Genomic DNA, 14,836 nt, shown 5'->3' with positions numbered 1-14,836 from the left:
TCTCTAGTTCTCTTGACTCTTCTCTTACAATAATTTCCCTTACACATATATCACATCATTGCCATGATGAAAAGGGCATTCCCATTCTTGGATCAGGATTTGAAAATAGGATATTTTCTAATATTTTGAATTTGGTGAAAATAAAAATGAAATGAAACGATGAAAAAAAAAGAAAGAAAGAAGGAATAAAGGCAAAACTGTGATTAGGGCAATGAGAGCACTGCTGACTTACACGAGAAAAGTGCAGAGCCAGAGTGAGAGTGGGGTCCACACTCGAGAGAGTGCTTTGTTTGTTGTAGCGCTTTCGCTTTTCCGTGATGACGTGTCCCCTGGGAATAAAAATAGGACGATACGTAGGGGCATTCCGAGAATTGAACTCGGGACCTCTCGCACCCTAAGCGAGAATCATACCACTAGACCAAATGCCCTGATATGAAGACGCTAATGGCATTTTAATTATTTAAGATTATATTCTGCGTTAAAAGTGTCGGTGAAGATAAGTCTGTCACAGTCTCACAGACGAAGTCAGGGAGTTCATGAGGGTCATGCTATGCGATTGAATTCAGAAACATAGTCACGACACGAGAACTTTGAAATAGAAATATGAATATGTATTGTTTGTTGGAGAGAATTATAGTACCACTTGGTTTGGCTTGCGACTTTTTACATCCAAAATCCAAATATATCGTTTATCTTAAATAACGATAACACTTGGTTTAGCCATCTATAATCCTGATTATCTTGTGAAATAAAATAGCAACATATAACTCAAAATCTTTATATACTATTTTTTAATTATGATATGAATTACCTCAAGTGGATTGAAAACTTTCTTTCTCTCAACTTACTAACGTTTTCTCTCTTTAAAATTTAGGATTTTATTAACGTTTTCTCTCTATAAAATTTAGGATTTTATTATTGTTCTCATTAGTCGCCGTTTAGCCTACCTCTTGGGCGATTAGACAATTCCGCCTTGAAAAAAGTGTTATGACCTAAGATTCTTCATTAAATATTCAATTTTATTGATTATGATGTTATTTAATAAAGTTTAAAAAAATCTAAAATTCGAACTATTTATATAATTAAAATGATGTACTCGATAAAAAATAATGTTTATTGATACAGTCATTACAGGATCATCCAAGTTAATTTGCGTTTTGGCATATGTGTAAATTATTGATATACCATTCGAGAGAGATATTATTTTTTAAAAAATAATATACTTTTCGATTAATAGTTCAATTATGATTGTATCATAAGACACGTGCACAATCAATCGGTAATGGATGACATATTAACTGAGTCAATATTTACCCTATTTGTTGATAACTAGATTCCACATGCGCGAATCTTATTCCTCGGTGAATATATTTTGGGTTTTCAAAATGGAAAAATCACAAGCATTGATCTGTATAGAATTAGTTTTTAACAACAAATAAATAAAATATTACAAGGGATGATATAATTTAAGGATTATTGACATTTTAATATTAGATCAATCCATATGATCATCATTATACGACTTTAATCATAAGTCCGTTGCAGGTCTCAACTGTTTCAGAAATACAAATGAGAAAATGAAGAATAAGATAGAATATTTCTAGAATTTTTATACCATGCCTAAAAAAAGTTGCGATTATGCTAATCATTACAACTAATCAAAGCTAAATGAGCCACGAGTTTGGGCTGCTCGCTAGGCCTTGTGCTTGTCTTGAAACACGGAATGGGCCATTGGTGTGGTTGATGTATGAAAATAGTGGAAATTGTCCAAGCTAACTCATTTTACAAAACTATTTTCAATCATAACCTACTTCGTATTCTAATTTCATTTGATTTCGATAATGTCTACTTTAAACTTTTTTTTTAATCTGTTGTTCACAGTTTAATTTCATTTTTTACTGTTCATGGGTTCATTTAACTTTTCCTAATTGTTTACCGATTCCATAATAAATGACGAAAAATAATTTGAAAATAAAGAAAAAACGAGAAATTAATAAAATGTTTAAAATTTTAAGATATTGAGAAGATGATCATATCCAATTAGATATTTGTGAATTTTCCCCTATTAAAATAGGCTACTGTCTGTTAAATTTTTGGTTATTTGATTAGCGGTGTTTTGTAGGTTATTTCAAGTCACCTCTCTGTTTGCGTCTCTCTAACTACTCTATCGAATTGTATGGCTAGATTATATAATGATAATTATCGATGTTTGATAGGTTATTTTTTGTTTTTGTTTTTAATTTTTAATTTTTAATTTTTAATTTTTTTTTTCTTGAAACTAGGAGAGGGACCTAGTTTTATTGATACGGTCATGGAGAATATGAAGGCGTCAATAATCATGGATTCAAATGCCGACGAAAATTGGCGAAACTCGTCGGGAAAATTGTTGTCGCAGCATGTGTGCCCATCAAAAGACAAGTTCATAGTTAATCGACAAAACGACATGTCATTTTTATGGAAAAAGACTATCTAAAACCGCTACAGTTTACAAAACTCGCACAAAATTCATTCTTAATTGCGTTTTTTGGTGGGTAAATGAAACCCATGGGCGATAACCGGGTTAGGTTTTCTTAAAAAAAAAAAAAACTAAATATTTATAAATGATGCATTTCGTTAGATTTTATTAAAAACATGATTCATGAATGTTATTTTTATTGTTATTATGATCTACACTACAGATTTGTTCTTTTATTTATTTATTTAGAGTAGCAGTGAACCTCCTTTTTTCCGACGAACCACCTTTGACAACTTTGCAATTTTCCAGAGACCCCCAAAACAGATTTTCAAACATTCTCAGTATGTTTCTAACTAAGTTCAAGGTTCAATTTTTTATTTTATAGTTGTATTTGGTTGAAATCATAAATTGAAATTGAATTTGATTGAAAACAATTGAATTGAAGTCCATTGAATTGAATTGAATTGACTAAATTTTTGTAGGTTCGGTTTTGCAATAAAGCAGGGAAAACTCTAATGAAAATTGTATAGAAATTTAATTCAACTTCGTAATAACTCTTTAATATTTTGTTATTAGTTAACTGAAGATGACCGAAGAATGAGTTCGCAAGTATTGTACACATATTTGAAGTGCGGAAAAATACTTATTTGATGTATAATTTGTAGTGTTTTGGCTTTTTAAAAACTATGTTTTTTTTAGTATATTATGCAATCTTTCTATCAACACGTTGATTTTCCTTAAATTTGGAGCCTCGATTAGGAGGATTTTGCTATACCACGACACGACGGTATACCACGACCTACAATAGAGGATTTGTTAGAAAAACGATAAGAATATGTGTTGATGTCGAAAAATCGAAATCAAAACAGTCACAAAAGGATCGATTTTATTATAATTAATGGTTCTCGAATTCACATCGTTGATACTCACATTTGAAAGCAAAGACTAGAAAGAAAAGGCGAAAAGCAAAAGTACGAGTAAGAATATGGATTTTTATTAGCGGGATTTTGTGTAATACAGTAAAAATTGTATGTTGTGTGTGAGAATAGAAAGTAACGTCCATCTTCCTATTCATACATGATATTTATAGACAATGAAAAGATTTAAAATTCTAGATCCTAAAAGACGGGGATGATGATGTGTCTATAGCCATTATTGCGAGTTGCGACGATTCTTCTATTCGCTCCACCCAATCCTCTCTTCTTGCGATTGTGATCACGTCTTTGAATTTGACCGAGCTTTAGTGCTGGCCTTGACTTATTATTCCCTTTTCCCTGGTGGGCATGGCTTCGCCCAAATGAAGCTTTGTTCTCGGCCCAAAGTGTCATAGTTTTGGATTAAATTATTGGATTTTGGTCTTAAACTAGCGTGGATGTCATACTTTAAGAATAATCTCATTTCGAAAGAGATGGACAAAATGCTCCTCAGACCCACCGAGGCTCATTTAGTTAGGGATTTATTCCCACCTCTACCATATGCGTATAACTTTCTTATATTAATATAATATACATAAGAAAACGATTTTAAGTAAAAAAAAAATATACATAAATAATCAAATTTCAGCGACAAATAAAGAAAACATATAGGGTGAGGTTACATTTAGAATAACTGCAAATTTGTGTCTTGAATGGAAAGAACGAAACTTGCTTTATTAATCATGACGCAGTCAATACATCATTATTATCAAAATATATATATGATTGGTTTCTAGTTTATTCCGTTCTAGTTGGGATTCTAGTATGAACTCAGGTGGTTAAAATATTGACTTCCATTCAAATGCGACAGTTTTTCTTTATTAAAGAAGTTGCAGCAAAGTCACGACATTTGTGGCAAAACAAATATATGCTTAAGTCAACTATTATTCCGCAGTCAGTGGGGGATAAATAAAAGCAACAGGTTCAATGGAATTAAAATCGGTATCGATATTTAAAGTGATATTATTCTATAAAGTAACGTGAAAGGAAAAATAAAAATACTGTAGTGTAATTATTCCTTAATAAGCGTTAGAGCATAATTAGAGGGTTTTCTGTTATTTGCATGAAAGCAAAGTCAAAAAAGACATCAATGGTCAGTAGGAAGGGTAAGAAAATTTGTTGCAAGCTAAAGGAGACCACTAAATTCCAAAAAGAGCATCATTGTACTACTTTACCTAATTAACGTTATTAAATTCTTACTACTTTATTTTAGATTTCGACAAGGTTACTTTGACTCAAATTACTCAACTTTCGAAATTACAATCTAAAAGTAAAAAAAAAATGAAGAAAAAAAAAGTAGACAGAGTGAGAAAAGAATCGTTAATTCGGGCTTCTCGACGTCGAAGAAGATCTTGATTTTGCTCTGGCGAGCCAGGTCAAGCTCGGCGTAGATTCAGAGTAAGAGGTTTGTGAACCGATAAGGCCGCGATGTCTGACGATGAAGATTTTCGATGATGTTTCAGCTAGGAATAATTGAGAATTGGAGTTTGTGGCACATAAGTTGTTTGAAGGAGTATGATATAAATATGATATTATTTGTTAGTGAATTGAGCTAGTTACACAATTAAATTCATAATTTGACCATAATTTTTAAAAAATGGGTCTAGTTTGGATTAAATAGCTGACGAGTCCTTTTATTAATATATCTTTTTTGAGGAGTTCTTTATGTATAAAGAAAAACAAAATAAAACTGAAAGTTGTTTGAAATAGTCTAATAGTTATTACGCACCATAAAAATTATAGTCTAATTAATTAAATATTAAAAGTTGATCAGCTTAACTCATCCTTGATTCTCTTATAGTATGTTTGTATGCGTCTAATTTAAATGGACCGTATTAATATAACTCTCCAATTTATTAATTCAAAAGTACAAATGTGACTTATTAACGTTCAGACACAAGCTGCTAATTCAAAGTCTGTTGATGGACAAGAAAAACCAGAAATCACGATCGTGTTTCTGGGACCCACGAAATTCAGTTGATCTTGTATTAATCACGCCATCACTCTCGGCTTTGTAGACATATATATAAACCCTTCAAACGCTCAATTTTCTGTATCACTACTCACTCAGTCAAAACTCCAAAAACTCTAAATAGTTCTCTCTTTCTCTTTCTCTCTCTGATTGCTCCACATAAGAGAGTGAGAGAAGAACAAAAAGAGCAAATTTATAAAATGGCTATACCAACTTATTTGCTTGTTCTTTTGGTCGCAAGTGCTCTCATGGCCACCATTTCCACTTCGTCTGCAACACTCCGAGACCCTGAACTGGTTGTCGAAGAATTTCACAGGTAAATAGTAATTTCGTCGCACACTTCAGCAAAGATAAACAGATAATATAGTCACACGTTATTAATACCGACTTTCACATACCATCATAAATTCACATCAAACGTGTTAATGTCTTGTTCATTTTTTTTCAACTACACGCCGCTATTAGTTGGTAAAATACTTGTGTCGGTTCACAATAAATTTTTAGTTCATACTTCAAATGACTTACATTCCGGTTCACAGATAATTTGTGTAGGTTAATAAAAATAAAGGGAGGTTGAAGTTCATTTAAGAATATTATTGAAGAAAATATACACAAATTCTATTAAATGAATAAAATTCTAATTTGGTTCATTTTATAATTCAAATGTAGTTGGTTTTTTTTCATTAACCATAGTTAATAAAAGAGTCATTAGGTGCATAATCGTATTCACACTTTAAAATTGCTATTTATCCCATATTTAGTAAATATTTGGTAAATGATCATAAGTTTCAAAATAATCGGTATCAACCGTCTAAATTACAAGTATTATATTTTTTTTTAGATTTAGCGAATAGAGAGATAATAGATACCAATTCAAACATACATTTGGTAGTAGTTGAATTTATATAAAAAGTAAAAGGTGGAATTAACATTTTAACCGGTCAAAAATCAGTTGAATTTCATTTCATTTTAATAAAGCTTAAAATCTCTCAGTCACATAGGTGGGACTCACATCAACAGTCCGCTGACCGCTGATGAAAATATTTCCATCATTAAATATATCATGTAAAAAAATAATTGAATTTATTTTTTTATTATATGCAGAAAAATAAATGAATCTAGAAGGAACTTGAGGTACTTATCCCCGTCGTGCGCGACGGGGAACCCGATCGACGACTGCTGGCGTTGCGACCCGAATTGGGAGCAAAACCGGCAACGCTTGGCCGACTGCGCTATCGGCTTCGGAAAAGACGCCATCGGAGGAAAACACGGCCGAATCTACACCGTCACCGACTCCTCCAACGACGACCCCGCGAATCCCCGCCCGGGAACCCTAAGGCACGCCGTGATCCAAGACGAGCCGCTCTGGATCGTCTTCAAGCGCGACATGGTCATCAAGCTCAAAGAAGAGCTCGTGATGAACTCCTTCAAGACCATCGACGGCCGCGGTGCGAGCGTCCACATCTCCGGCGGCCCGTGCGTCACGATCCACTACGCCACGAATATCATCATCCACGGCGTCCATATCCACGATTGCACGCCCGGCTCCGGCGGGGCGGTGATAAGGGACTCGCCGGAGCACATGGGGCGGTGGACGGTCTCCGACGGGGACGGGGTTTCGATTTTCGGGGGGAGGCACGTGTGGATCGACCATTGCTCGCTGTCGAATTGCCGGGACGGGTTGATCGATGCGATCCACGGCGCGACGGCGATTACGATCTCGAATAATTACTTTACGCATCATGATAAGGTCATGTTGTTGGGGCATAGCGACTCGTATACTCAAGATAAGAATATGCATGTCACTATTGCTTTCAATCACTTTGGTGAAGGGCTCGTTCAGAGAATGCCTAGGTACGTTCTCTATCTCTCTCTTCATATTTGTTTTACTTGCCTGTCCAAATAAATTTTATATACTAGTAAGTAATAATTTAGTCGCACACTATTAATATTTAATACCAACTTTCACATACCATCATAAATTAAAAAATACCATCGTAAATTCACATCAAACGTGTAAATATCTTGCTCATTATTTTCAACTACACGCCGCTATGAGTTAGTTATTATTTTGTCAAGAAGAAACTTAATTATTTTTCACAATTGTTTTAAATTAATAAAAAAAATTCTTCTAAATAGCCTAATAAATTCAAATTACTATTGGCGAGTTAGACATAAAACCCAATTAAACACCTCATTTTATAATTCTAACTGAACTATTTAAAAATTAAGAAAGCAGCCAAAACAAAAACAAGACACATAAGTCACACTATGGATACTATATGAAGACACATACAAGCACGAGTTGAGTTATTATTATTAATTTTTTTTTAGTATTTGAATACTTACTTAGGCAATAATTAATTTATCAGTTGGCTATTTCATACCATTTTCTTCGACTAATTTTGCATAAATTTTTCCGACGTAACGCAGGTGTAGACACGGGTATTTCCACGTGGTGAACAACGACTACACGCACTGGGAGATGTACGCGATCGGAGGGAGCGCGTCGCCGACGATCAACAGCCAAGGGAACCGGTTCTTGGCCCCGAACACGCGGTTCAAGAAAGAGGTGACGAAGCACGAGGACGCCCCCGAGAGCGAGTGGAGCCACTGGAACTGGCGCTCCGACGGAGACCTCTTTCTGAACGGGGCCTACTTCCGCCAGTCCGGCGGGGCGGGGGCCGCCAGCGCTAAGGCCTTTAGCCTCAGCGCCCGCCCTTCGTCCCTCGTCGCCGCCATCACCCACACCGCCGGAACCCTCACTTGTAGGAAGGGCTCCCATTGCTGATCATACTATATATATATTTATATATAATCAAGAAAACTATCTGGTTAATTATAAGAGTAATAGGAAGCTTGTTTCGGTCACGTTTGTAATAGCTGCTTGTAATATGGCAATGGGTGAGAATTAATTGAGTGCGTGATTTCTCAATTATATATCACTTTGCAACCTCACTTGTACTACCTGCTATTTGAAAGAAAGAAAGCTAGTGCAGCACTGTTGTCTTGGTAATTTTTTTTTATCAGTTATATATAACAAATAGTATTTATAATGCGGGAAGTAGAAAGATAAAAGACAATTATTATTTTATTTCAGAAAACTAGGTAGACAGAAATTAATGAACAAAAAAAAAACTAAAAATAAACCTTAATTCGGAGACAAGAAGGAGAGGAAAACGGAGCACGTTGAAGACCGTTTGACGATTTCTTTAATACTTATATCGCTTTCTTATAGGTGTTGAAGTTGATGAACGATAAGTCTCACAGGATACAACAATGTTGAGAAGAACTTTACACCAACGGTGTACTTCTCTGGCGAATTAATATGCGTGATTTATCGTCTTAGTTTTTTGAAATATCATACATTTAATATAAATGACACATATTTTTCCTAAAATTAATATGTCGTATCGCAAATATCATTATTTCATTTATTTAAAAAAAAAAAATTAAACTCTCTAAAATATTTTTAGTGAAATGAATATTTATTTACTCTTTTATTTAAAAAAAATTTAAAACTTTTTATTTTAAAAAAAAATTAAAACTTTTTATTAAAAAGAAATTGATTTAATTTTTTATTCTTAAAATCTTTGGCCACGTGGCCGACGTCATCGCTGAGATGCCAAGATTTGTCCATAGCAAGGCGGTGATAAGTGCATTATTTCTTATTATTTCATAATCATTTTTCACCATTATTTTTGTCTAAGTTACTCTAATTGTGCTCGTAATAATACTTTTATGATTTTTATGCAGCTAAGAGTGAATTACGGAAATTGAAGTGGAATATAGAAAGCTTTGAAGCTCGAGAATAGAAGTGCACACGCATGGTCCAAAACATAAAGAAATCAGCCCATCATATGTCAAAGTGGAAATCTCATGTGCGTTCCAAAAATCAAATGGGCTCGAATTTTGGCACTTGCTTCATGATTGCTACAATGGGCTTCGTCTCATTAAAAGCCCAAAGTGACATAAATGTCTAACGAAGGACATCTCACGTTCCTGGCAAGCATTGCTAAGGGGGTCGCACCGTTCTATTTGCTTTCTCTTTCTGTCTTTTTATTGTTTGGTATATAATTATGTGAAGGTAGATTTTAAACGGCTGAGAGTGATTTCAAATTCGTGACATGATATAATAAAATTAACTTAGACTTTGTTCGATTCTCTATTGTTTGTTGTTGTTTTTATTCTTCTATTTGAGCATCGTTCATGAATATTTGTACTTTTATTTGGTTTGATCATCAAAGTATAAATATTTGTATTCACTGCTTTATTTAAATTATTAACTCGTAATTGTTATGAGTTTTAATAAGTTGAGCAAATCTAGGGTTATGATTCTTGTGAGGGTTTAGGTAATTCTAGTGAGAAATAGAAACCGGAATTAATAGGATCACGCGTGCTGAATCTTTATTGTTCCGTTCATCTCGCTTTCTAACCGCTTTCTAATCTTTATTGTTCCGTTCATCTCGCTTTCTAACAGTTAGAGCTTTTTTTTTTATCAGCGCAACGTCGTGATTAGTTATTATTAAAGGATTGCGAAAATTATTGACCGCGTGTGTTGATATTCAGTGGATGTTGATTGCATATTTAGATTTGAGAACTTTGTCGAAGCTGAGATTTGAAGTAATTGTCACGTGGTGCGAATGATCCGTACGTCAAGCGTGTTTTTTTCCCATTCGATATTTCATTGTTGATTTTATAATTTCTCAAAACCCCCGATTCTTTGAATTATAATTATTTTTCCTGAAATTAGTTAATCATTTAATTAAGGAAAAATGATATGAAATAGCCAATTCAAACTATGACTTTTGCAAAATAGCCATAGTTTCATTAGGTATAGGAAAATAGCCAATTGAGAGTACTACGACTTTTAATCCTGTCTCGATTAATTTTAATCCAGCCTTCATAAAACTTACATTCTGTCTTTATAGTTCGTTGGGATTAAATTTAATCCAGCCTAGATTAATCTTATTTTGGCTAGTTTGCTTATAATTGACAAACTATGGCTATTTTGCAAAAGCTTAAGTTCTATTTGGTTATATAGCCGCTTGACCCTTTAATTAATCTAGGTACTTCTGGGTTCGATCCTTGCTTACTAATACAAGGATCATGCTGTGGGGTCCATATCTCCAACAAGGTGGTGAGATATTGACAGTGTCCTCTTGGTGCATGGTCGTGATTTTTTATTTTGTTTTTGTTGTTGGATTGCCAATTTTTTTTCCTTGGAGTGTCCTTTTTCTTGTAAGAAATATGATGATATGTATACATACATATATATATAGCTAGCACAACCATTATATTAATTTTATTTATATATTATCTGTTATACCGTCATTTTTCTTAAGAGTAAATCGACGCCCCAATTAGTAAAACGAAGATCCAATTATAAAGAGGCGTCACAATGCAAAATGATAACTCAGTCAAACAGACCAAAAATATGCGTGATCAAAATCGAGGCTTGTAAACATGCATGCAAGCCAATTCATGACGACACACGGCCTTGTTTCACATGCCCCCGGCTTCACGCGCCAAGTGCCAAGCGCCAAGAGTGACAAGAGCCAAACGCCACGCCTTTAAGATCAATATCCTATAAATAGTTCACTCAACAAACCAGAAGAAAGGTAATTCTCTCGACTCAGAATCCTTCCGACCCAAAATTCTCTCAACTCATAATTCTCTCGACTCAGAATCCTCTCAAACCATAATTCTCTCGACCCAGAGTTCTCTCAACCCAAAACTCTCTCAACTTATAAACAAAGACCGTTGAACCAACTATTCGACGAGAAAGAAAAAAAACAAAGATTGAAGATTTGACTACCTAAAGAAAAGAATGACGAAACCACAAGGAGTCCAACGAGAACAACATAGAAGGCAACAACAAGATATTCACTCATCTCAAAGACTATCAAGAGGATAACAAGTTTTCACCATCCTTTCGATAATAGAGGAAACATGATCCCGATAATACAATATCGAGATACGTCGCAAGCTCGCATCCCCGATACGTGTCCAGTACATGTTATTCGAGAAATCACATTAACATTATCTATCCGGAGAGACATGACAAGAGAAAACATTGAGAATAAACAAAATTATTATTCATAAATAAATAAATAAAGAATCTTAAAAAGAGAGTTGCACATTATCAATTACATAATTGAGATTTGACCACACAAACGCACAACAACAAAGAGGTTTATATATAATAATAATAAAAAAAAAACACATTCATGCATGCATGCAAACATTACGTAAAATGAATAACAAAGAGAGAGAGAGAGGGGGAGAGAATCATGTTTCACATATAGCTATTCAAACAAATAGTGAATTAAATAACTCAGAGAACAAAGAACCCGGCCACAGCTGCCAAGCTGGCGGCGGCAGCTGAGACCCCGAGACCAGAAGCACCGTTCGTGAGAGGCGTCTCGGGGGCGGCGGCGGGCCCATCGTCAGAGACTCCGTCCGAGGCTTCTCCGTCGGGCCCCGGGGCGGGCGCGTCAGAGTACAAGTACTCGCTCCCGGGGGACGGCGGCGACGACACGTCGGAATCCGGCGACGACGCGGCGGGGCTCTCCGACGGAGTTGCGGCCGAGGAGGAGGAAGATTTAGGGGCCTGAGCGGAGGATTTCGGGGCCGGAGCTGACGAAGATTCCGGAGACTCGGACTCCGGCGAGGCCGCAGCGGCCGGGGTGCTCTTTGGCGACGGCGAGGCCGTGGGGGAGGTGGTCGGAGCGTCGTCGCCGGAGGTGATTCCGGCGATGCAAACGAAGACCACGGCTAGGACGACAACAACAGCTTGGCGTGCCATGGTATATATAATTAATCAAGATTTGTGTGATTAATTATATAGCAAGGTGATTCTTGAGATCTTGCAGTGGTTAATCAACGGGGAAGAGAAAAAAAAAAAAACTAATGCACTGCAATGTCTGAAGAATAAGAAATTATGGGAGGTTAAAAGGGAGTGAATTTATATATATTTATCGTGGAATTGGGATTTGAGGGATAAAGAGAAAGAATAGGGGGGTTTGCGGCGGAGATTTGAAATGAGAAGGTGGCAAATTTGTTAGTTAGTTAGTTATCTAGGTTTATTATTATTGGTGATGGAAATTTGTTTATTTAATTTTTACTACATTAGTTAATCATTGTTGGAATTAGGCCGGGTTTGACGGGCTGTGGTTCATTTTCTAGTGCGAGTCTTGTGGTCTATGACCAACTATTGACCACCACCTAGATATTTTGCTTTACGTTTTTATTATAAAAAGTTTATTTTGTGAACGAGATTGTGAATGTATATAATTCTTACGTGTGTGTGTGTTTTTTTGTTTTATTTATTTATTTATTTCTTATTTTAATGTTAAAACGTGCTGTTGTGTATAGGCTGGGTCTTTACTTTAGGATATAAATATATGTTTGAACATTTCGAAATCATAATATGGAACATTTAATATTGTGACTTTCCACTTAGGAAAATTTACCAAGTACATGTGAAAGACTAGATATAAGGTTAGAAATGTCGGCTTGATGCTGGGTTGGTTTGGGTTGGTTGACCTGTATATATATTATAAAATTGTCCAACCCCATTTTAATCTTTGAATTTACCGATTTATAATGAGAAATTTCATTTTCTAGACTCAAAAGTTATGGAAATATCTCAATTAGACCCGCTAGTTAAAAAATATCCAAAATTGGACTTTTGTATCAATTTTGGACGAAAATACCCTTAATTCAAAAATAAACCCTCTCTCCATCTCTTTCCATCTCTTTCATTCTGACTCTCATTTTCTCTCCACACCAAAGAACACCAAATCCGACGTGAATTGGAGGTTAATTTTTATTTTTTTATTTTTTTTAAGGTTGATTTGAATGAGATTTAGAGGTGAATTTTTTTTTTTTTTTTTTTAAAACTGGGAATTTCCGATGAAGATCATCGGAATCCATCGGATTCGGTCGGATCCGACCGAATCCGATGGATTCCGATGGTCTTCATCGGAAATTTCCGATGGATTCCGACGAAGACCATCGGATTCGGTCGGAATCCGATGGATTCCGATGATCTTCATCGGAAATTCCCAGTTTTTTTAAAAAAAAAAAAAATTCACCTCCAAAGATGGATTCCGACACGTTCCGACGAGTTCCGATGGATTCCGACACGTTCTGACGAGTTTCCGAAACCCTCAAAAACTATGGAATTTTTTTCAAAAACGATGCGAAACCCTCAAAGTCGAAGCTAAACATATACCCAAATTCCTAAAAAAAATGAGAGAAGAATATGAGCTCGACCACCGAGAGTTCTAATCCTAGCGCAACCAATTCGAAAGTGACAAGAATTGTGATGAAGATGATTTGAAAATGAGAGAAGAATATGAGTTATTTTGAATTAAGAGTATTTTCGTCCAAAATTGGTACAAAAGTCCAATTTTAGATATTTTTTAACTAACGGGTCTAATTGAGATATTTCCATAACTTTTGGGTCTAGAAAATGAAATTTCTCTTTATAATTTTATATAGAAATCGTTAGCCCTAATTCAAATTTTATGAAGTGAGGCTTATCTTTTTATGTAGCGAGGTTTTCTCTCGACGGAGGTATGAAGAGAGATCCTTCATTTGTCTGTGTATGATATTCATTGGAAATGAGTGAACAAGTGAAATTAAGAAGTGGACGACGATGATGTGACATTGACTTAGCAAGGAACTTGGTCTACTACTACCTTGTAGAACCTATTAACAAAGAGAAATTAGGTCTCATTCGGAATCAATTATGAAGGTGTCATCAAGTTCCATGTAATTCACTCACATATAGTTTTAGAAGAAAAAAAAATCAAACCGTCACTTGTAATCCTATAAGATATCTAAAATATTGTATTCCATATATACCTCTTTCATTTTTCTTACCATGGGTGTATGGATTGAATCATATTTTTATTGTATCTGCGGAATTTGTCGGAAATCTAGATTAACTTGTGGATGGAAATAGGGTATGTCTGGGACTTTAAAAGTAGATAGGTGAGTCACCTTATCGTTGAATACCTTAAAGAGAGTGTCAAGCATAATTGTCACGACTGACTCGCATTCAATGATTCTTGTTGGTCTATCTATGATAGAAGTCAATGAAATGGCTGAGTATTGAGCCTAAGTCATGGCTAGGTTGGATTTTCCCGATTTCTTTTTGTGACGTTGTCGTTTTTGAAGTTACCGCCTGACGTTTTTTTTTTTGTAAAATAGAAGTCTTATCATTTATTTTTTTCTTTCTACAAAAAAATTTGTTGTTTTATACTTGAGAAATTGCCCCATTTGTCACTAATTTTATAATTTTTTCTCACTTTTCACTAAAACACTAATTTTTCTCAAAATGCCACCATCTATGTCAACAATGTTGACATTTATTTTTGCACTTCACTATGAGATGTCAACATTGTTGACATAGATGTCAACAAT

The 14,836-nt window shown here is 35.0% G+C and overlaps 2 protein-coding genes and 1 non-coding gene across 3 annotated transcripts; 1 reads left to right on the top strand and 2 right to left on the bottom strand.

Annotated features, from left to right (window-relative positions):
* Window positions 1-356: 356 nt before the first annotated feature.
* Window positions 357-428, bottom strand: TRNAP-AGG (transfer RNA proline (anticodon AGG)). Its single transcript has one exon. It is a non-coding gene; the product is annotated as a tRNA-Pro (tRNA).
* A 5,038-nt stretch (window positions 429-5,466) lies between these two features.
* On the top strand, window positions 5,467-8,423 carry LOC149406245 (pectate lyase-like). The gene is made up of 3 exons (XM_089622938.1): window positions 5,467-5,717; window positions 6,506-7,255; window positions 7,835-8,423. The coding sequence occupies exons 1-3, from the start codon at window positions 5,602-5,604 to the stop codon at window positions 8,190-8,192; spliced, it is 1,224 nt and encodes a 407-aa protein (XP_089479064.1). The 5' UTR covers window positions 5,467-5,601; the 3' UTR covers window positions 8,193-8,423.
* A 3,315-nt stretch (window positions 8,424-11,738) lies between these two features.
* On the bottom strand, window positions 11,739-12,209 carry LOC149406244 (uncharacterized). Its single transcript, XM_089610732.1, has one exon. The coding sequence runs from the start codon at window positions 12,207-12,209 to the stop codon at window positions 11,739-11,741; it is 471 nt and encodes a 156-aa protein (XP_089466858.1).
* Window positions 12,210-14,836: the final 2,627 nt, after the last annotated feature.

The sequence above is a fragment of the Urtica dioica genome, chromosome 1 (assembly GCF_054948205.1).
Source record: "Urtica dioica subsp. dioica isolate 48M chromosome 1, U.dioica_male_clone48M_v1_H2, whole genome shotgun sequence".
Taxonomy (NCBI): Eukaryota; Viridiplantae; Streptophyta; class Magnoliopsida; order Rosales; family Urticaceae; genus Urtica; species Urtica dioica.
This window is presented reverse-complemented; position numbering and strand designations above follow the sequence as displayed.

Bases quoted from the DNA above. Each gene is read 5' to 3' on its own strand.
- LOC149406245 (XM_089622938.1), top strand. From the start codon at position 5,602: ATGGCTATACCAACTTATTTGCTTGTTCTTTTGGTCGCAAGTGCTCTC. The intron at 5,718-6,505 runs GTAAATAGTAAT...TATTATATGCAG, and splicing joins GTTGTCGAAGAATTTCACAG to AAAAATAAATGAATCTAGAA. The intron at 7,256-7,834 runs GTACGTTCTCTA...GACGTAACGCAG, and splicing joins CTCGTTCAGAGAATGCCTAG to GTGTAGACACGGGTATTTCC.
- LOC149406244 (XM_089610732.1), bottom strand. From the start codon at position 12,209: ATGGCACGCCAAGCTGTTGTTGTCGTCCTAGCCGTGGTCTTCGTTTGC.